The following is a 23440-nucleotide window of genomic DNA, read 5'->3' on the forward strand; positions in this document are numbered from 1 at the left end:
AGAGCTGAAGGGATTCACTCTGAGGGGCTCAGTGGAACGTGTCGCTGAACATGATGTGGTGCGGAGGAATCTCATTCCCACCGTAAAGCATAAATACCTCAGCATACCACGGTTCACCAAGGCTGTTTGTCTGGCAGTGGGACAAGTGTTTATGTGTATGTGTGTGCGGAAGGTCAACACTACAAGCCGAGAAAATGGGGACTCTGTTATGACACTCGGTCCATGTTCGACTTCATTTCAAGAATGCCAAATTCACAGCAAACTAACACGTGAAACCTACTGTTTTCTACATGCAGGGAGTTAATCTAGTGCATAATTTCTTCCATATATTGAGCACATCCACACACACCAAACCAGACTGAGGGCAAAGCTGAGTGGTTCATTCATGAGGCGGTCCTGTGGGAGAGAGGTTGTGCCCTGTTACCTTATAAAGGAGGGTTTATAGAGGCCTGTAGCCTGTTTCACTCCCCTCTGACAGCACACGACCTGTCTTACATGTTTTGTCTATCTCTTTATCTCAACTCTAAATATCAGATAGAATAACTATTACTTGAAATAGTGTTTTTAGAGTAATATGCCCAACAGGAAGCCCTACTTTTTTTCTTTCTAAACAGACTTGGTTCAGCATCGATTATGTAGGTTGCACGTTTGATTTTTAATAACTCTGACTGCTGTTTGAGAGCAAATTGCTTCATTGCGCTTTAAAAGTTTCACTTATCAGCCATGCTTCCTTTAATAATATCGGTACATTTTGATTTCTTAAAGCGAAAGTGGTCATTCAAATATTTGATGTAGACAGAGAAAAAAAATAACATTTGGCAAATCTCTGTGGCAAAGCAGGAAAAGATAAAGAGTCATTTAAGTAGCTCGACCATTTTAAGCAAGTACATCAAGCTGGGTACGCTGCACACAGGTACAATGAGGTCTTGTCTAGCCGATCAGGGCTGAAAGCTTTGCAGAGATGTGGCCAACTTTCTGTTTGTGTCTCTGCTGCCAACTTCTTGACAGCCAAATGTTCTGCAGTAACTTTAATAAGTGTTTCAGGGAGAAGTGCAGGAATGTAAAAACTCCTCAGTCACCACGATGCTGTCACTGATAAGCTTTTTTTTTTTACTGTAGTTGCCTTGTGCTTAGACTCAAGAACAGATTGATTAGTAACATTTCACCTCTGTTGAGCCTGTGTTCTAATAATAATAATATCATTTTCGACCTGTAACCTGCTTTGTAAGTCGCTAACCCCAAACCCATCATCATCAACTTTTTAATGACTCATGTTTTGCTGTTAGAATAAGTCCTGAGGTCCATGCAAAGACTGGATCAATGTTGTAGAAAAATTAGAATAGGCTCCATTTACAGTAACTATAATTTAAGCTACATGCTACCAATAGCATGTTAGTATGCAACATTTTCTTAAAAACAAAAAAACCCTGATTTACAATCATGTTTTCAAAAATGTTGGGATACTGTATTAACCATTAATAAAAACAGAGAGCATTGATTTCTTTATGTAACGCATTTTTACATAAAGGCCACACTTTTTCCATCCAGCCACCAGACTGCTGAACAGTGACACTTCATAGACACCTCACTCTCACCAACACTATGCACTCCATATTGGACATATATGCTATTCCTTTTGTACGATATTCAAACTGCTGACCTCTGTGTATTTTACATATATGTACACTGTAAAAAAAATCCGTAAAAATACAGTACAATCTACTGTATAAACGTGAAGGAATTTTCCGTATTAGTCATTTACAGGTATTTTTCTGTATTTCTCAACTACTGCAATGCATTGTGGGAAAAAGAACCTGAAAAGGAGGGAAAAGTAAGCGCAAGAGCAGCCATTAGGCTTCTTTCAGGCTTCATCTGGATTTTGGATTCTGAAGTTGGAGAAACTGCCTTCAAATTTCTGTGGTAAGTATTAAAACTCATGTTTCGTTTTATTAAAATAATGTTTTTCAAAAGACTCCGTGTTTTTATTTAGAAAGAATTGTTAATTTATTTGTTAACTGGTTTCAGCTGTCTCCAGACAAGTCAGGAATATTTTGCTGACTCATTTTTTAAAATAATTGTTATTTAGGTTTAACATGACTTAAGCTTTATTTTAGTTAATGTTAAAATAATTTTTACTGTGATACCACCAGTTTTGCCCTTCAGTGGCTGAACCAGTTTTCATAAATATTATAGTTAGCTGTCTGTGTCTCTCTGGGTATTACACAGCTGTGACTGCTAATTAGCGAAAGTCAGCGATGTGGATAACTGGGAAAGTGAGAACTTCATGGTTCTAGAAATTATTCTAGGACTCTAATAAGTACTGTATCAATACCTGTGTTTTACAGTTGGCTCTACTGTAAAAGGGTTTCAGGCAAAGTTACACTAACCCTAGTTTAAGCCTAGCAAATGCTAATGTTAGCCTCTGATTTGGGCTGCTAAAGTAAAGACTTTTAGCTAGCTGACCAGCATAGATTATTTCGGTGGTTAACAGACTGTAGTGGTAAAATTATTGAAAGTATAGTTTCACCTCAGCACATTTACAATTACAGTATGTCTATTTTGTAGCACATAGAAATGTTTAGTTAATATTTACAGACAGACACATTTTCCCTGTAACTGTGTTTTTACTCCAACATTTGTTGAAAATGTAATTTATGAAATGCTGAGCAGTATTTCTTGTATGTGGAATATTTTTGTCACCCCACTGTGCTAATGTGATTAAATACTAAAAATTATTACTAAAAAAATTCAATAATAAATCAATAATAACTATTTCTTGATTGAACTATAATGTAAGTGCAGTGCTGGTGTGCAGGGGCTCTATATGCCTTGTCTATATCAAGCTTTTAGCCAAATATAAGCAGAGATATTTGTATCTTTCTTAAAAATCCAGATCCTTACAGATTATTTGAGAAATGGATCAACAGCTATCACTACTTGAAGCACTTTAAGTCCTGCAGTGGAAAAATATCCCTTATTTCACCTTTGATCACACACTTTGGTTTTCCAGTGCAGAGCAATTGCCAAGAAAAGGAAAGACTTCCCCGAGTGAAAAAAAAGATGAAGATACAAGCTGGTGATGATCCAGAGCAGCTGGTCTCAGGAAATGAAGAAAAACCCTGATCACCTTCTCTACAAACACAAGGTGAGTTTAATGTTGTGGTTGGTTTAGTTTTTCAAGGTATGTATGTTACTTTAATTATAAACTGCTTTTGTTGCAACAGAATGGTGTTATGTGTATGCAACTCTACGTGAATTATAATCCTTTGTAGGGCTGCGTGATATGACCAAAATCTCATATCCCAATATAAGACGTATCTCTCCTGATAACGATATATATCACAAAATAGTGCATTTTCTGTAAATTCTGTGATTCTCGGGCAACTCGACTTATGTGAAATGTTTTCAGTTGGGCGTCGTGTACCTGGAGTCGAGTGTTTTGACCGATGCATGAAACTATACATTTTTAGACATGAGTTTAAATGGCCGCCATTTTCTTTCTGAGTATTTATTACACGGAGTGCTGCAAGGAAAAGCCTGTTCTAACGTTTGAGTCTAAGGATTATTTTGAGCACCTGACGACTCTTTTTTGCTTTTCATTCGTAAACTCTCTCGAAACTCTTTCATGTGATTCTTGTGTAGGTGGTTAAAGAGGTTTGTCGTGTTCGAGTGGTGGTGGGGACCAGTTTGTGGCATAATTTGCATAGTACAGTTTTCTGGGGCGTGTCAGACTTTTCATAACCAAACCATGTCCATGCTACAGAGGTAGCCCCTCATTTAACAATAAGGTCCTCGATTTCTTTTGACTGGTCCTTCTGGTTCTGCCTCATCCTTGCTGGCCATGCTGGTATTCTCTGTGCCTTCGTCTGCGTGGTGACTGTAAGCGCCATTTATAGTTACTTGATGTTTTTATTTGAGGTCATTTGTTTGATGCATATTCTGAAATTTTATGTTTGAGAATAATGTATATCATTTCAGTTTAGTTTGAAAAGTCTCAACAGAAACTTGAGCTTTATTGTGAAAGGTTTATGTGGAAAATAAACAAGCGGACGGCGGAGCCACACGATGGTTTTATCCTCATTGTTGGTAACGAAAGTACGCGTAAAAACAGTCACTTGTCCGTCCATAGTGTGGTTATTTTAAGTATAAGAGAAGGAGAGAACTTTAAGAAATAATATAGCAATTACAGTGACCATCAAAACCATGAAAAAAATATTGCCGTAAACAGTTTATTTTGCAACACCACAAAACAAAGAATAGTGTATAATATGAAACGATAGACATTTTTATATCGTAATCTGATATATATCGTCATATCGCACAGCCCTAATCCTTTTTTTGTTTATGTTGTTTATGCTCTAGGTAAAAAAAAATTATAAAAATACAAACTTTTTAAAAATGTCTTGTTGTTTCTCTTTTTTTCCTCAGAATAAATTGCGACTAGTCTCAATGGCTGACACGGAGGAGCAACACAGCGACACGTTAACTCCGACTGCTGCAGTTCCTGTATGAACTGAGCAACTCTTAAAATCCAAGGAAAAGCTGAGTGTATTTTACTTAAAGCTCAGGTGGACCTTGATGTACTAACATGCAGGCTGCATTCAGGACTTTGTCACACTGTTATATGAAGAGCGGTAACAAGACTTTGTAGTAATTTGTCTTACTATTGTCTTATTTGTTGTGATTTAGGGTCTGTGCGCACTAGCAGAGGTTTTTGTTTGTAACCGTAACCTTGTTTTCAGAGCCTTGTCTAACATTTAATGGTCATGAAATATGTCAGACTTTTTCCTCTACTTAACCAGCTTAGAGAATTTGAACACCGTGGAGAAAAAGGTGTGCATTAAGGATTTTGAACTATGATGTTTAAGTGTTGTCACTGCTGAGGATTCGTGGACACAGATCCTTATTCACTATGCTGCTGTTTACAGTTTAACTTTTCATCAGAACAAGCACTTCTAATTATACTTTGCTCCTCACTGACAAAACAAGTCCCGTAAATACACTTTTATCTTTAAGTTTGGGACAGTAATCTGTCTTAATTTATTATGTGTTGTAGTTATCATATGGGGAAAAGTCCTGTGGTTATCCATCAGTCCTGTTCGAATAAACCAAAAGTTCAGGAACATCTTCTTTAGATCTGTTCAGTTGTATTCATGTGGCACCACTTAAACAGTCAACAAATTTTGACTCAAGTATGTTATATTGTAAGGTAAAGAGCCCAAAGAGTTAATCTCAGACAAATGTTCACACAAATGTGAATTACATTCACTTCATTAATGAAGTGAATGTAATTCAGTAATCAAAGGTGTTTGGCTATAACTGACTACATGTGTATACTGTATCATAAGTGGACAGAGATGGATGTAAACCACACCTTAACCATTTGGCTGAGGCAAAACTACCACAAGGCAGTGATTCTAACTAAAAGGTACTCTGGATATTATTAAATGTGAACATGTCGTTAAATATGACATTTTTTGTTTGTCAGGTGTCCTGTTTGAAGAAAACACTTGGTAGCCACTTGAATGAATGTAAATAAACACATTTACATGAGGGCAACCTGATTTCAAGGAAATAAAAATGCTCAAATTTGAAAGCTTGTGAGTTATTTTGTTCATGTATCAGCTGTTTAGTAGTTTTATGACAAGATGGATGCTGTCATTATATTTAAGTATAGTGTTTGAGTTAAGGAGAATAAAAGAATATTTAACATTAATTGTACCAATGTTGTTGTGTACGAAGCACAAATTAATTTAAGTTTTAATTTATGAATTTTTGAGTACATGGTGTACTAGATTGTAATTGCATAGAAATGTACGTTTATGGATATAAAGAACTATATTTAATGAGTTACAGTGAAAAGAAGTGCTTGGAAATAGTAATATAAACAGAAATTTCAATTTTTCTATTAACCGAAAATATCAGTTAATGATACAGAAAATATACTGTGAATAAACGGAATTTTCTGTTTTATAGCTGAAGGAAATGTCCGTAAATAGTACAGAGAGTATACTGTAAATCTACAGAATTTTCCGTTTTATCATTTACAGAAAGGTCCGTCAAACCTCCGTAAAAAAACAGAAAATGTACTGGCAGAAAATTACCAGGACATTTTCTGTTTTTCTACGGAATATTTTTTTACAGTGTATATATGTATACACGCCCTCACACACATATGCATATATATACATATATATGAGTCATGTGCATACATTCTTATAATTATAATTGTGCATAGGTGTATTCTTCTCACATTCCTGCTCTTATATTTCGCTTGTTTCTTATGTTCTTGTATTTTTTCACCGCTGTTGCTTATAAAACTTGCACACAAGTATCTCACTCACATGTGCTGTACCAGTGTACCAGTAATATGATGTAATAATAATAGTGATTTGAAATGAGGTTCAGGCAGCATGTTTCAAAAGAAGGCACTCTGTTAAAACCGCTTTTATTTTAATAGCCTTTGCAGTTAGCAGTTAGGAACCAAGTGGACATGTTTAGATGTCCTTGTAAATATTGTAAATAATGCACTTTGTTTTATAAGAGTTTAATAAGTTTGTGTGATCAGAGAATTTTGTAATCAATCAAACTGATTACAAAGGTTTCATGGCCTGATCACGGGAAGAGACAGTGACATATAAAATAGTGTCATCTGCAAAAAGAGGTACATCACAATTTTAAGTGGCAGAGATAACACTGTTTATGTACAGAGTGATTAAGAGAGGTTCAAATATAGAACCCAAGGAACATCCATACAAACAGATTTGACCTACAAACTTGCAAAACTACTAACTAAGAAAGGACATTCATCCAAACCAAGTGACAATATTTTTTTTAAATACAATGCCATTCTGCTGAATTAAATACTTTTAGTAGATCTATGAAAACTGCAGCACAATGCTGATAATTATCAAGGGCTTATATAATTACTGAATACAGATACAGCAGCTGTTGTTGTGATGTGACTTTAACTATAATGTGACTGTGCTGCCTGTAAACTCAGGCAAGACAGTTTTGAAATAATCACCAGAACTGTTAGAGTGTTGCCAGTTTTGGTCATCATGCAAACTGTTTATAAGGTTGGTGAAACCTGCAGTCGGCTGAGAATGAAGACGTTACATTATAGGTGACAAACGTTTCTCAGACTGGAAAAACAACGTCCAGATGAAGACGTTGCTTTTCCTTTCCTTACCTGGACAATTGAGAATGCATCATGAGACTTGTAGGTGCAGTGATCAGATTAGCTCTGTGTTGAAGGAGTGATGGGTCTAAACTGTCCACACCCTTAGATTTCTTTGGGTTTAAGGTAATTTTAGTTTAAGGGTAACTATAGACCTCCCCACAGGTCTATAGTTACCCTACAGACCTAATAAGTAATACATGAGGGGGGGTTGTTTGCTTTTGCATATTTCATAGAAAATTTATAGAATTAGGGATACTATGTTGATCAGATAACAAATTTTCAAGTCCAAGTCAAAATGAAGTGACGATGAAAGTCGCACAGACATCTGACTTACTAGTTGTTTTTCCATTTTCAAAGAAGATTTTTGAAGGAAGTGATGCATATTTGTAACCTTATTATATAAATTTAATAGTTACCACAAAACCACTTTTTATTGTAAAGTAGAGACCCTCCAATAATACAGAGAAACTCCAACACTCAGCTGGGCATCTATGAGCAAGAGCTTGGCGACAGTGGGAAGGAAAAACTCCCTTTTGCTATTTCTGCATTTAACAAATGAAGCCCCCAAAAAAGCATGTTATCCAAGAAGTTTGACTAAATAAAATTCAATAAAACATTGATTTTAATCAAAAACTGACAAAATATGCAAATACAAATATTAAAATTAATAATAATAATAAAATAAAACCATTTGCACCAGAGCATATAATAAGGGTGCTATTTTGCTTTGGTGCCTGGGCACGTAATAAGAAAAGAGTTCTTTCTTTAACACCAGCCTACTGCAGCCTGCTGTCATTACGGCATACTTATCAAAATGACACAGACTCATTACAGTGAGCAGAGACATGATGACTGATCAGCATGTGTTTGGGTCTGCATCTGTGTGCCAGTGGTCAGGTGAAAGAGGTCGCTGTGACCAACACACACTCATTATGGCACTACCTGAAAGTTTGTGTGTGTGTGTGTGTGTGTGTGTGTGTGTGTGTGTGTGTGTGTGTGTGTGTGTGTGTGTGTGTGGATGTAAGGTCACAAGGTCATGGTCTGAGTCCTGTCCTAACAACATAGCGTCTGTGTCCTCCACCTTCAATAAATAGAGACAGTCATTCATACATACCACCCATCCATCAGAGCTCTCAACATATCACCACAGAAAAAGGGAGCACTTATTGAATGAGACTGAGACACCTAAATGAAGAAAATGTATGTCCTAAATAAAAATTGGTTTTAACCCCAAGTAATTCTTTTCAAAGCCAATAGAGATTAACCAACAAAGAATTTTAAAAGTTATAAACCTTTGTAGATCACTGTGATCACACAAGAATGTGACATAGCGTCTGACTCAGACTTTTACAAGAGTCAAGATGTAAACCAAAAACTGTGTATACAGAGATAAAAACTATTTCAGATGAGGTCAGTGTAATCTGCCTGCCTGTAATGTGTCAGGATACCGCTGTTAACAAGACTGTAAGACAGACTGATTGTGATACCAATGTGCAGCCTGTAAATCACTGCATGGGAGACGAGGGAGGAGTGGACTGAGTCAAAACGAAAGACAATTAAAAATGGGAGAAGGAGAGCAGAATCACATGTTTCTGTGAATGTGCTCGTGGACATGGTGTTCACCTCACTTGGACATCTGGCCAGTGTTTTAACCCTCTGGGGTTTAACTTGTCATCAGCAAACACCTTGAAGAAGCTATTGCTGTAAATTAGCACTATTTAAATAAAACTGAATTAAATGGAACTGAGCTGTAATTGCAAACCTCAACTAATTCTGTCGACAAGACTGAGAAGGTACTCGATTAAGGATTCAAAGGCAAGTTGGAAGTTCAGAAGTACATATTATATTATTAAATGAAAAGTACAGAAGAGTAATATCAGTACATAAGCCTCAAATACTTGTATGTATTAAGTTAAATTAAGTGTAGGTAACGGTGGGAGCTTAATTCGTATCCTTTCCACTAATGCTGCCAGCTGGTCAGTGGTCAGTAGTTGTCCAGAGGACATTGTTCCAGAAGTCTTATTGTTCCGATGCAACTTTCCAAAGCGAAGCTTTGCAGCAATTTTTTTTTTTAAGAAAAGTCTTTCTCCTGACCATTCGCAAACTGCCAGATTGAATCTGCTTTTATAGCTGTGCTCACACTTGCTGCTAATCAGTTAAACAAGTGCATGTAATTACCGGCACCTGGCTGTTACTTACCCTCTTAATTCCTGTGGAAGCAGTAACAGTGTACTCGTGTTTTCACAGAACTGTAGCTCCTAGCTACACCCCTGCACGCACTGCCATTAACCATATTACCTTAAAAAATTTTGATATGAAACTGAAAACATCTTGTGGTTATGAACTGTGCACTAGGCACTCTCTATTAAACTCTTGGAAACAGCCACACACCGTCGCATTCACACACTTGCACTCGCACAGCAGATACACACTCGGCATCTAGCAGACGGGTCATAATTCAAAAGGCTAATGTTTGTCATGGCTGCCTGCTTAGTTTAGATATATTGAGACCTGATCCCCCTGGGATGTAACAGTAAAGTTACACACAGGGACACTCACACACACACACACATGTGCCCACACACATTTGTGACGTAGCAGTGATGGAATCGATTCTTCACGACTCGAGACAGATGAATGGAAATGATCCACATGAACACCTCTGTGCTTTCTGCCCTGCTCACACACAAGGTGAAGGTTATTGGACGTGAAGGAGAATGAGAAAGGCTGAGAGAGAGCTGTTCCAAGATTGTGTGTAGGTGTGTGTGTGTGTGTGTGTGTGTGTGTGTGTGTGTGTGTAGGTGTGCGTGAGTAACTCCTCCAGGAGTCCCACTTTAAATCAGGGCTTATTAAAGCCGCCTTATTTCAGCCACACTGAACCACTGCTGGACTCCCAGGTTATCACAATAACAATAAATCCCATTCACTCTGGCTCTACAGGCCGCTGTGTGTGTGGGCGTGTGTGAGAGCGTGTGTGCGTGTGTGTAAGTGATATAGTGTTTCTGGCCTTGGAAACTCATTAGGAGTTTCCCAATGCTGTCCACTGGAGGGAGGAGACTGGGGTTGTCACGGAAACATGTCAATCGGTTAACTCTCCCATCAACAGAGTTCCCCCACTGTACATGCATGTGTGTGTGTGTGTGTGTTTAAAACTGATCATCTGAGAAGAATTAGGCCTCATAACAGTGACAAGCTTCTGTGATCGGAACCAATCCTTTAGGGCTGAATGCAATAGAAAATCTTTAATAGGACGCACATTGTTAATATGTTCCCCATTGTGTAATAATTTCCACCTGAACTCCAACACAGGCACGCTAACAGGATGATACACACTTCAAAGATAAAGCAGAGTACCTGTTTGTAACAATGAAATATTAATTCAATTACATTCATCTTGAACCGGATGAAAGGATGAGGGTATCTTTTGAAACCTCCATGCAAAACGTTTACACTGATGTTTGTTTGCCAGCACTCTTCTTCACTTTTCTTGGACTGATTGCTACAACTATCCCTCATTAGAAAAGCAAGAACTGAACTTATCTGGATGTTATGTATACTATACACTATATATTTAAAAAATAAAGTTGGTTAGTAGAAACATTTAGAATAAATACCATCTATTCTTGGCTGTATTTTCATGGCAGGATGAAGAAGTCTGTCTAGACGTTCTCGTGCCACTACGTCATGGCTGTGATTGCCATGCCTTAAAAGAAATGAGAGGAGCTGATTTGATTGGATGTGATTGATAACCCTTGCACATTCTCTGATAATGTATTCTGCTTGATTTATCCTCTTTCAAAACACCAGTCCCAGTGTATCTGAACTGTGCCAACACCTCTTGTCGTTACTAACTTAAAGACTGTTGGACATTGTCCACTTTATTTGCTTCTGGCACCTGCAGCATGCTAACCAATTTTTCTTGTCCCAAATGATTAATGTAGACTCACGGGTCAGGCAGCATGGCTCAGTAGCCCTCACCACATATGTCATATGTCAGCGGGTTGAAAGGGGATTTTGAGATAGAGGTGAGTACATTATCTTAGCATCAAACATGCCAAAATGACTTAACACATGCACGTGTGCCCTGTAAAATCTGGCAAGCCCAGAAGAGCCATATAATTCTTAGTTTTTATATGTGCCTTGAGATTACAAATTCCTCATAGCTCTGCTTACATCACTCTGCCATATATTAGCTCGCTTTGACAACAACAAATCTGGTTGGCCACAAGACTTCATCGTGTACAGAACTTTGAGTTCAAAAGGCGAGGGAGCTCTTTTTTTTTACCTCTGTGCCCATTTGAAGCCTTTCATATAATGAATAGAAGTCTCTCAATGGAACTATTTTAAGGCGAGGACTAAAGCTTTACTGCAGAATAACAAACACAAAATCTTGGGGGGAAAAAGGCAAAAAAAAGAAACAAGAAAGACTGACGAATGACCATTGACACTGTAGCTATTAGACAACCACAGTGTATTTTCATGTCCTATTGTCCTTTTGTGATCAATAAGGTGGAGGAGCTTGGTGAGCTGATTACGACCGAGAGGAAACACCCTGGGTGTAGCATGATGTGTTTCATGAAGACGTTGCTACATCCACACTTCCTGGTCCACAGTGTTACCACCATGCTTGGCTTTGTGACTGCACTAGCTGTGATCGAAAACTAATGCAATCCCAGATATTACTGCAAAGAACAAATTTTGTGGCCTGAATGTTGAAAGTCGAGCTGTGGACCACATCAGTACCATCAGCTGAGGGATTCTCTTTAATTATTGATGTTTCTGATCAGTTTGAATCAATGCAATCAAATGCAATCAAATCTATCAGCTGACATAGAAGTGATTAGGGGGACCAACCGTCCTCTTTTCCCCGGACATGTCTACTTTTCACATTTTGTCTGGGGCGCCTGGAGGATTTTCGAGATTGATGAAAATGTCCGGGTTTTCCTACAGGCCTACAGAGGACAGATACGTGGGACGTCATCCCCGAACTGCTGCTTTGTGAGTGGTTGTTCTGCGCTCACAGAAAGTCTATATGGCATTTTGTATTTCACAATTCATTAACCGCACAGAGAAGGCATTGTTTAAATATGTTAAATATGTTTATTTAAGCAAACAGTATTATTAAAGTTCTTCATGACTGGGCCAAGTGTCGTGTTTTTTGGAAATCAAAATAGGGTATTCATGATGATCATAGCTATTCAATTTTTTTCATTTTATTTATTTATTGCCAAATCACAATAACAGTTGCCTCAACGCATTTTATATTATAAGGTAAGGATCCTTCGATAAAAGCGAGAAAACCCAAACAGTCAAACAACTCATTATGAGAAAGGGCTTGGCGACAGTGGGAAAGAAAAATTCACTTTGAACAGGACAAAACCTCCAGCAGAACCAGGCTCAACAATCAGCACATCGGCAGCAATCTGCCACAACCGGTTGGGGGTGAGGGGAGGGGGGAGACAGGACAAAGACACACCATGGAAGAGCCTATGTCACGGCGAGTGAGAGGAGCCGTGTGGAGGAAATGAAGGGGGATCCAAACGCAGGCAGTAGTGGAGAGGTGAAGGTGGTTTATTGAACACAAAATGAGGACAAACAGCAAATGGAGCTCGAACTAAACTATACAGGGAAACAGCTAAACTATAGCGCAGAAACCAGAACATGAACATGAAGCAGGGCGAGCAGAAGCAGACGATGGTTAACAGCAGGGTGAACACACGAGCGAGACACGGTGGTTACACAGACGGACCAGCAACTACAATGACGGAGGACACGACTTAAATACACACAGAGAAACACGGGAATTACACACAGGTGGTGGACACAGCTGGGAATAATCCGTAAGACGAGACAGAGGTAAAACTGAACACTCACATAAGACGCAGACCTTCACAATAAAACATCACACGCAGGCTCGACATAGAGAGACAGACAGGAAATGACATATGAAACTAAGCCCACATCTTAAACCCAGACAAACAGAAACATGGAACTCTCATAATAGACTTCATATTCAGCACCATAACACGACAAGAGAACAAGAACACAATCCCTGATGCAAACTTAAATCAAAACACAATAAACTCAAAATACTGGGTCCAACGGACCCAGAACCGTGACAGTACCCCCCCTCAAAGGGCTGGCTCCCGACAGCCCCAAACAAAAAGCACAAGCACCAAGCCAGGGCGGGCGGAGGGGGCCCAGGAAGGAGGGCCCGAAACACAAAAAACCAGGAGCACGAGAGTCCAGAACCAAAACACGACTGTTCACTAGTCCATAACACAGTCAGGGGGCCGACCATGCACACAGCAATGGCGGCGACGGGCAAACAGTTCTGGGGACCGACCGTGCACACGGCAACGGCGGCGACGGGCAAACAGTTCTGGAGGCCGACCACTTGGAAGGTAGTGGCGGCCACCGAGCAGGTCCGGAGGACGGCCGCGATGCCAGCGGCGGCGACGAACTCTTTCCGGAGGCCGTCCCCGAAGGCCATGATGCCATCTTAGAGGCCCGGAAAACGGCCGGCAGAGGCGAGGCAGAACGGGTCGAGCTGGCTCCGACGGCGGTGTGGCAACCGCAGGATCAGACGAGGCGGGACCAGACGAAGGCGGAGCCGAGGCCAGACCAGACGAGACTGAAGACGCGGAGGCCGGACCAGACGAAGGCGGAGCCGAGGCCGGACCAGACGAGACTGAAGACACGGAGGCCGGACCAGACGAAGGCGGAGCCGAGGCCGGACCAGACGAGACTGAAGACACGGAGGCCGGACCAGACGAAGCTGAAGACACGGAGGCCGGACCAGGCGAGACTGAGGTTGAAGCGGAGGCCGGACCAGGCGAGACTGAGGTTGAAGCGGAGGCCGGACCAGGCGTGGATGACGGCGACGAGACAGAAGCGGAGGCTGGACCAGGCGTGGATGACGGCAGCGGGACGGCTGCGGAACCTGACGGCAGCGGGATGGCTGCGGAACCTGACGGCAGCGGGACGGCTGCGGAACCTGACGGCAGCGACGCTGCAGGAGGTGATGTGGAGATGTGCTGGCTGGGTCCTCCAGGACCGTCAGCAGGTGTGAGGATGTGCTGGCTGGGTCCTCCAGGACCCTCAGCTAACGAGGCGTGGTGCTGGGTGGGCTCCTCGGGCCCTCCAGCAGACGACACTTGAGGCTGGCTGGGTTCTCCTAAACCCCCAGCAGACGACACTTGAGGCTGGCTGGGTTCTCCTGAACCCCCAGCAGACGACACTTGAGGCTGGCCGGGCTCCTCAGGCCCTCCAGCCGACGAGGCAGGACGCTGGCTGGGTTCACCTGAACCCCCAGCTAACATGACTTGAGACTGGACGGGCTCCTCAGGCCCTCCAGTGAAGGCAGTCTCTGAAGCAGCAGGTACGGAGACCTCTGCCAGTGTGGACACTGGCTGGGACTGAGCAGCACCGTGGCTAGACTCAGGCAGCAACAGTGGGATACAGTCCTCAGAGGGCTGGAAGTGTTCCCCAATACACTCAGCAGAGGACTGAGGCGGACGGGTGAACTCACTTGAGCTCTCAGGGGGTGCTGAGAGCCGAGACTGTTCAGGTGAGTTCTCCGGTGAGGCTGCTGGTGCTGGTGTCTTGACCTCTAGGGGTCCAGAGTTGGCTGGTGACTGACACCCAGCCTCTGGGGAGGCCCTAGAGGGAGCAACTGTCTCTGAGATGGCCAGCTTAAGTGAACCAGCTAAAGTTTGTATGAAGTGTGTTCCCTGCTTGTGATGAGGCTTCGAGGATGATGGCTGGGTTAATGAGTGGGCAGACAGCTGAACTGGTGGCAACAGAGCTATAGGCAGTGAAGCGGCTACAGACTGAACTGAGGGCAGCTGGGCTACAGACTGAACTGAGGGCAGCTGGGCTACAGACTGAGGTGAAAGTAAGGATGGAACAATATGGTCAGAAAAACCAGTTTCAGAAAGGTTTATAGCTTTCCCTGAAGGAACTGACAGAGACAAGAAAGCTTCCCTGACACTTAAATTCCCTATGTTCGTAGTGCTAGGCTCAGCTACTCCGGGCATGGGAACAACAGCGTGAACATAGTCATTAGCACGAAAAGTCGGCTCAACAAAGGTAGTCTTAGGAGCAATGGTCATGGGTGAGACGGAGAAATCCTTATCATGTTTAGAGGAGACACAAAAAATAGCTCCAGAAGAAATAGACCTAGCATCTGGGTAAAAAGGAACAAAAAGAGTGTCTGCTTCACCCACCACAGCCGACTGTTTTGACATCCTGAAGTCCGGCTGTGGGGTGCCGCGCCGGTGACGCGAACGTCGCTTCCTCCCTGCCGACTGCTCCAGCGGGCCGGGCAAAACCTCCGGCGGGCCGGGCAAAACCTCCGGCAGGAGAAGCTGACGTGACTGTTCCGGGGCGGCCGTAGTCCGCTGCTGCTGGACAAAGTCTGTGGATTCCCGAGCTCGCACCACCCCCCGGGCTTTATGCAGGTTGCAGATTAAGCCTGATACTCCCTTAAGCTGGCAGAGGTAGGGATTTCCTTCCAGGATTGCCTCGATGGCTTTTAACCCCACCACTCTTGCCCTTGCGTTGGTGGTGTGGGTTACCCAGTCCATCAGGCGTCGGATGCGTGCGAGGTCGCTCTCTCCAGACAAAGCTGCTGGATCCATCTTGTGGCTGGTCCGTACTGTCACGGCGAGTGAGAGGAGCCGTGTGGAGGAAATGAAGGGGGATCCAAACGCAGGCAGTAGTGGAGAGGTGAAGGTGGTTTATTGAACACAAGATGAGGACAAACAGCAAATGGAGCTCGAACTAAACTATACAGGGAAACAGCTAAACTATAGCGCAGAAACCAGAACATGAACATGAAGCAGGGCGAGCAGAAGCAGACGATGGTTAACAGCAGGGTGAACACACGAGCGAGACACGGTGGTTACACAGACGGACCAGCAACTACAATGACGGAGGACACGACTTAAATACACACAGAGAAACATGGGAATTACACACAGGTGGTGGACACAGCTGGGAATAATCCGTAAGACGAGACAGAGGTAAAACTGAACACTCACATAAGACGCAGACCTTCACAATAAAACATCACACGCAGGCTCGACATAGAGAGACAGACAGGAAATGACATATGAAACTAAGCCCACATCTTAAACCCAGACAAACAGAAACATGGAACTCTCATAATAGACATCATATGGACTACTTGCACTAACACTTCCGCGTTCTATGTAGTCCTGCCCCAGTGCTTCCGGTGCGGTTAAACCATGGCGACGTTCTACACTCGCTGCCTACAAGAGCTCCCAAAATTGAACATCACCGATGTTCATCGGATTTGCAGAGTGACGACTACCCCCGCCAGCAAATTAGATAAAGGATTTAAGTTATATGCTGCATCATATATACACAACTACGAAGGTAAAACGTAAATTAACCGACAAAGAAACGCTAGCTAACGTCAAATGCAAACACTACGTTACTCCGCTATGTCCTTCATTTGATGTCAGTTCTCTACATTACATGTTTTCTTTAAACGGTGTTTTATGTCGTCCTAAACTATAGTTGAGGTTTTCTTAACTAATGTCACTTTTGTAGTTAGACACTGTTATAATGGCGTTAGGTAGTTGGCTAACTATGGAGGTAGTTAACTACCTAATGCTACTCTTGCTAAGTGTAAAATATATATGTTTAAGACATGCTGAAATGAGTAATACAGAAATAATGCTAATGGTACTTGTATCTTTATTCAGTGTCCAATAAAGACAGGTTGTCAGGGGAGGTCGGTGTGAGAGCCCTGTGCTACAGGTCAATGAGGAAGAGTGAGGCACCACACAGACTAAGTGTAGGCAGGAAGCTGTGTAAAGTTGTTAATCCCCGTTCAGTGGGGTTCAGTTCATTTAAGCATTAGTTAAGTTCATTCCTAAAGGCCCATCAACTTGAATGTTTTCCTTGTCTCCCTGCTTTATCACTCCTAATTTGACTAGTCAGATAGTTAAATCAACGTGTGTTTGGGTGATCAGAAACATTTGACAACAAGTTAATACTGCAAATATACACAATCTAAGTTATTACAGTTATCAAGCATGGTTAAGTTGTTTTAATAGGGAGAGAAGGAAACACTAAGCATTCAGGAGGGTGCGTAACCATAACACTGAACTATGTTCCTGTTCGGCTCTTCCATGAAGATGTTACATTTTTAATTTTCATTCTTTCTTCTTAGATTAAGCTTCTGGATTCATCGCCGGTGATACTGACACATAGCCAGTGCTCCTGTGTGGCAGGCGCTGTTATGTGCAATCACACAGTGGCACTGCTCTTCCAAACAGCACACTACTCACAACTCAGAGTGCCGGTTGTCCCCCCTGTGCATAGCTGCACGGAATCTGAACAGCAATGGCACAAGCCACGGACAGTGGTAATTTAAATGAGGTTAAAGTTTTTGAATTAGTCCATGTTTACATATGAACAGCAACACCATCCATAGTAAATGTGTCTTCTGTTAGGGTGTGAAGCCAGGACCCATCAACTCCATGATCTTCACTAAGCCGGTACCAAATAGGATGGCCCAGACTGGAGTACGGTAATTAGATTTGTAAAATTTGGTTTCACGTGTTACAAATGTATGTTGCTATTTTTTTCATACATACATGTGTCAGAATAGGTATTAATTTACATACAACATTACACTTTCTGAAGACGGCTAACTCAGTCATGTACATATACATCCCAGTCTCTAACTTATGCACCACTGTTTTACACCTTTTAGTTTTTAGTTTAGTTGTTGTTCAGTATAACAACCTTCTTCCTTACATTATTGTCATTGATGTTTTCTTTAGGAGTGGCTTCTACAGAGGCATGGTGGGTCCGTTACCAGATCCCTGCTTGTTCAGAATAACGGAGGCATATGCAAAATTTAATATTGAGGACAGGCCACTTGTGACCACAATGAACATGAGACCTGACAAGCCCCTTGTGGAAAGTGCCTTTGGGCTGGTGCAGGAGGGCAGTGTTCTGTCATATCAGCAGCCGGTTTTGACAACCCGGTACATCACACTACACCGCGATGCACCACCAACACCGCACTTGCCTCTGGAGGGGTATGACATCTTGCCATCAGATTGTGTGTTTGTGTGCTCAGAAGAAGAGCTTCTGCATCTGAAAAGCTTGTCTGTAACTCTGGAAATGGCTCACAAAATAGAGGAAGCTACACGTGAGCAAAGCTCTTCGTCTGAGTGGCATCAGCTCCGAAGGCCCAGAGTGACTGCCTCTAGGTTTCGGGAGGTGTGTCACGTCAGAGGCCAGAGCTCGGCCGAGTCACTAGCAGAGCGTATATTGAAGGGAACAAGGCAGACAGCAGACATGAGGAGAGGAACTGAGATGGAGCCTGCAATAGCAGCAGAGTATAGTAGGCTAATGAATGTTAACTACTCACCCTGTGGTCTGGTCATTCACCCCATTGCTTGCTGCATCTCCTGATGGTGTTGTTTTTGACCCCAATGAATACCCCCAGTTTGGCTTCGTCGAATTCAAATGTCCCAATGTACAAAACTTTATTGACTGCAAATATGTGCAGATGGAATGTGGTACCCCTAGACTAAAAAAGAGCCACGCATATTACTGGCAAGTGCAAGGACAACTGCTCATCAGTGGGATGCAGTGGTGTGACTTTGTTGTGTGGGCACAAGAGGACTACCTAGTGCAAAGAATATACATGGATACAGATGTGCACAATGCAATCAGAGAAAAGGCAGACTATTTCTTTTTTTACATATATATGCCAAGATACCTGTGTTTGAAAAAATGAACAGTAAAAACATAGCAAAAAGAAAAACAGATCCTTCAGGCTGGCTGGAACAAAATAACTGATGTTTTATTTTCAATATATTTCATGAATTCTTTTGTTGTTACATGTTACTTTTATGTGACATCAATAAACTGTTATTTAAGCAATGGCATCAATTTAATTTTTAAAAACACACATTAAAACGTTGAATTTGTGCAGAACTTATTTACATGGTAAGTATTTAAAACTCCATGCATACTGATATACATTTAGACAATAACACAACTGAACTGTAGAAAATGACAAATGGTATTTTTGATGTTCCAAAAGCTCAATGTCACTTATGATTTTAAAACGATTTAGTGATTTACTTTATAATTTTGATAAACAGTTTTGTTGAATCTGAATAGTAATATAGTAATATAATTAAACAGTATTATTAACATTAAACATTTGCAATGAATTTGAATTATCAATAACTGAAACTCAACTATCAGCACTTAAGTACCAGTTCTGTAATCAAGTATTGTCAGCTGAGAAGGAAGAAATGCAACTGTAGTGGCCTCAGCTGCAGGTCATTTTCCATAAGTTACTTGTACTGGCACTGGTGTCTTGGGAAAAATCCATCTTGTCTCACTTAACCCATTTTTTAACTAATGCTGTGTTCTGGTAATTTGACAGCATACATGCCACTGCAAACAGTTGGTTGATATTATAAACATGTGACATGGTAATGATGCTATCAAAAAGTTTGTTCTGTTTGATCCTCCTAATGACTCGCTCCACATGTACCCTGAGTCTGGCTATGGCCTGCGTCTCCTTAACCTGGTATGCTGGCATCTGCTTCTGCTTAGATAGAAAAGGTGGGCAGTACACTTTGCATTTACAACAATCAGTGATTAGGAAGCCCTTATCTACCATCACTGCCATGTCTTCAGTCAACTTCTCAGCAATGCCTGATTGTTTGAATAGTTCCTTGTCACTAACCGAACCAGCATACAGATTAGAGATGAAAAGTAAATATCTATTTTGTTTTCATTAAGACTGGAAAAACTTTCGAAATTTAACTGATGGTGACCTTGGTATATTTTAAACAGTTAGCTTGAATAGAACTTAGGTGTACCTGGTATAGAATCGGATGTCAGTGTCGGAGCCAGCAAAACGCTGTAACCCAAATTCTCGCTGGACACGTAACTCCTGTATTTCCTTCCTCAGAGTCTCCACGTCTTTGGACAGGTCTTCTGCAGCTGATGCAGATATGTCCAATGCAGACGGCTCAGGGACTGAGCAGTAGTCATGATCTCTTGTAAGACTTTGCTCTTCTTGATCGTCAGGAGGAACTAGTTCAGGGCGTCGCTCCGTTCTCTCCCAAACACTACGCCGCGGTGGTTCAACTTTATAGCCATTCCACTCAAAAAGTGTTGGTACAGCACCTTTAATAAGCCTCCTTCGACCATCGAGGGTTGTTGGCTCTATGAGTTGATCACTGGCAAAGTGTCTGCAGCAGACCCTGGTGTGAGAGGTGATCGTGAAATGATCCCGGCGTATGTTTACCGGCCATTGTCTTCTCAAGTCGGAATGGGTCGGAAAGGCATGAAAACTTAGTATGCCATTAAATTTGGCTGAAGCTGAACAAAGTGGGACACAGCAATGCTCGGAGTATTTCTTCTCCTGTTTTTGAAAATGTTCTGTTTTAAATACTTTCCTTTTTATACTCATTCTGAAGCGACATTAGCATAGCTACCGATAGATAAGCAAACGTACCGGAAACGCACAAGCGGTACTATTTGGAAACGGAAATACGTCACATGCCCTAGTGCAAGTAGTCTATTCATCACCATAACACGACAAGAGAACAAGAACACAATCCCTGATGCAAACTTAAATCAAAACACAATAAACTCAAAATACTGGGTCCAACAGACCCAGAACCGTGACAGCCTATTAGAGTTCTCTGTGGCGCCCACCTTTCAGTTGTGTTTCGGCTGGTTTTGTGATATAGACATAAACACCCTGACTGCGTGAGGAGAAAAGTAAATGTAAGAGACTTCTAACTTTCTGAGTGATCATTTTACATCCAAATCACAGCACAGCCGTTATCTCAAATGTGTGTGTGATTAAATCACACACATTTTAGCTTATTCTTGAGATTGGATTATATTTATGGATTATTAGCTGCTATTTATGTTGGTGATGGTGTAGCTGTTCATTGGAGTTTTTGATCTGATTATAAAAACTTAATTAAATCTTTTTGTACAAGTTTTTCCACCTTAGCATACTTTGAAAAGTATTAATTGCAATGTGAGCTCTTAGCTTGTTGCAGACTTCTGCCTTTTTCTGTCATATTTACAACACTTGCAATTTTAGAGATGATTTGATAAACGACTTTTCCTAAACAGTTACAGAAAGTATAAAAACATGTGTGTGTTTATGTGTATGACATGTAGTAGTTTACTTTTACAGTATGCATGTGATGAATATGCATGTTTACATGTTTTACTTTATATGTGTGGGCGTCGATGTGTTTGATCAAGTGATTTTGCATACAATATTGTGTGTGTGTGTGTGTGTGTGTGTGTGTGTGTGTGTGTGTGTGTGTGTGTGTGTGTGTGTGTGTGTGTGTGTGTTGTGCCAGTGGAAACCATCGAATCTATTTTCAGAAGAGACGTTCATTTGTTCCATCTGGAGCCAATTAGATAACCTGAAAGCAGCACAGACGCTGTGTTTTGATACAGTGATGCTCCATCTTTTTGGTTTCAGTGACGAGATTGCTGAAGAATGTCCACACACACACAGACGCACACACCCACACACAAAGGCAAATGATTGCAAATTCCTCATAACTTTGTCTCTATCATTCTGTCATGCGTTAGCCCTTTTTGTCCCGTTCCACCCATCTGCACACAGACTTATAAATGTGCTGTTGGCAATATCACGGGTGATGTTATTTGACAGAGTTCTGATCAGTGTGTGCCGCACGCAAATGTCATGGTCCAAATCAAGTAATGTATCAAACATGTGTCCTTTACACAAATCACATCAGAGAACAAGGCATCGCTCTCTCTCTCACACACACACACAGAGACCAGAGTCTTCAACATAGATGATATCAATCACTTCATTGGCATTCATACTCAGTAACATGCTCTCCCACAGTAAAACTGTGTGCGGCTGACCACAGATTCTGTTGGCCAGCGACTCAGTGGAATGTGACAATATCCCAGGGAAGTAGATTCAGCACTGAAACTCTTAGTCAGCCAGCAACACCAGTTAACCCCTCTATTATGATAAGGGCCGTTTCTGCTGTTTTGAGCTGTCTGAATTACTGCATCTCTTTTTCTTTCTCATTTTATTTTACATAATGCATGTTAATTTAGTTCTATTAAAATGGCCTAAATCAGTGCAAAATGTGAACTTGTGCTGTGTCTGATTTAAAAAGATGGTGAAAGTACCACTGCATGTGTGGAAAAAAGTGTATAAACACCTTGCTAGGTTCTAAAGAACAGTGTGAAATCTGTTAGTACTTGGACCACCGTCATATGGGAATGAAGGAGGTCTGAAAAAGTTGGAATCAAGTTAGCTTTGCACCACCTTAGGGCCAATTTATTGTTTCTGTAACCACAAGGGGCCACGTGGAAACTTTGATAAGCTCCTTTGTTTTTATTCAGAATTTTAGATGCCATAGTGTTTCCTAGCTTCCTAGAGTATAAAGTTGCTGAAACTATAATCTGATCTTTTCAAGATAACACAGAAGCAGTTACATGTTTAGAAAATCTGAAGAGTTTAATATAAGATCTAAGAAGGTAAATAGATGTTTCGATAAACGCTCCAAGACTTTATACTGGGGTTCATTTTAGCTTCTTCAGTAAATGTGTGGCATAACATATTCATCCAATTAAGTTATTACTTTAGTTTGAGCCTGAAGCCTATCCAGGTCAATTGCAAATACATCCTGCTACTTTTTGAGCCCTTTTAATTCTCTCTCTTTTTTAAGGGTGTAAAGGGTTTGCGGGTGAGCAGGATTGATTTTGTGAGTATTTCTTCATTTTTACTTTCTTTTAGTGTTTTCAGGATTTTTGCATAAACAGTCATGTGAAAATGAAACGGAAACAAATTCTTACTGCTTCTATAGCAATTAAAATGTTCAATAGCAGCCAGGTGCTACTAATTAAAAAGAAATTGATCTATTGATCATCAGCAAGTGTGAGCACTTCAATGAAAGCAGACGTACGCTAACAATAAAACTCAACTTGACTCGACATGACTCAGGTAGATCGTTACAGTTCAATATTGTACAGCTAGTGACGCTACAAGTATAAAAAGATTGCTTGTTCTCTTTAATGAAACATGGCTGCACAGCTTAGGTTTGTTAAATTTCATCTGAACAAACCTCAAGACTTCTGGAACAATGTCCTTCGAACAGGCAGGACCAACGTAGAGATATGTGGCCATAATACACAGAGACACCCGAGGGTCCTGTAAAAAGCTAA

General features: G+C 41.3%; 2 protein-coding genes and 1 long non-coding RNA gene across 4 annotated transcripts; 2 read left to right on the forward strand and 1 right to left on the reverse strand.

Moving 5' to 3' along the window:
- The first annotated feature begins 1696 nt into the window (after positions 1-1696).
- LOC146708855 (uncharacterized) lies at positions 1697-5596 on the forward strand. Its single transcript, XR_014920384.1, has 3 exons — positions 1697-1920; positions 3011-3145; positions 4429-5596. It is a non-coding gene; the product is annotated as an uncharacterized LOC146708855 (long non-coding RNA).
- A 10776-nt stretch (positions 5597-16372) lies between these two features.
- Positions 16373-19118, forward strand: LOC146708856 (uncharacterized). 2 transcript variants are annotated; one of them, XM_085455709.1, is made up of 5 exons: positions 16373-16585; positions 16918-17009; positions 17388-17582; positions 17671-17747; positions 18004-19118. In XM_085455709.1, exons 1-5 carry the CDS (start codon positions 16435-16437, stop codon positions 18641-18643), a joined length of 1155 nt encoding a protein of 384 aa, XP_085311835.1. In that variant the 5' UTR covers positions 16373-16434; the 3' UTR covers positions 18644-19118. The 2 variants fall into 2 exon arrangements, with proteins under 2 accessions (XP_085311835.1, XP_085311836.1); XM_085455710.1 differs by lacking the exon at positions 16918-17009 and having other exon boundaries at positions 16482-16585.
- A 347-nt stretch (positions 19119-19465) lies between these two features.
- Positions 19466-20775, reverse strand: LOC146708857 (uncharacterized). Its single transcript, XM_085455711.1, has one exon. It carries the CDS (start codon positions 20667-20669, stop codon positions 20064-20066), a length of 606 nt encoding a protein of 201 aa, XP_085311837.1. The 5' UTR covers positions 20670-20775; the 3' UTR covers positions 19466-20063.
- Positions 20776-23440: the final 2665 nt, after the last annotated feature.

The sequence above is a fragment of the Copadichromis virginalis genome, linkage group LG5, assembly GCF_057382275.1.
Source record: "Copadichromis virginalis isolate Kocher_CV1m ecotype Utaka linkage group LG5, C_Virginalis_male_GT1.1, whole genome shotgun sequence".
Lineage (NCBI taxonomy): Eukaryota > Metazoa > Chordata > Actinopteri > Cichliformes > Cichlidae > Copadichromis > Copadichromis virginalis.

What these genes read in the sequence shown, in the direction of transcription:
- LOC146708856 (XM_085455709.1), top strand. Translation starts at nt 16,435, where the DNA reads ATGGCGACGTTCTACACTCGCTGCCTACAAGAGCTCCCAAAATTGAAC. An exon ending in GGCACAAGCCACGGACAGTG is followed by an intron (nt 17,583 to 17,670) that starts GTAATTTAAATG and finishes GTCTTCTGTTAG; the next exon opens with GGTGTGAAGCCAGGACCCAT. An exon ending in ATGGCCCAGACTGGAGTACG is followed by an intron (nt 17,748 to 18,003) that starts GTAATTAGATTT and finishes TGTTTTCTTTAG; the next exon opens with GAGTGGCTTCTACAGAGGCA.
- LOC146708857 (XM_085455711.1), bottom strand. Translation starts at nt 20,669, where the DNA reads ATGAGTATAAAAAGGAAAGTATTTAAAACAGAACATTTTCAAAAACAG.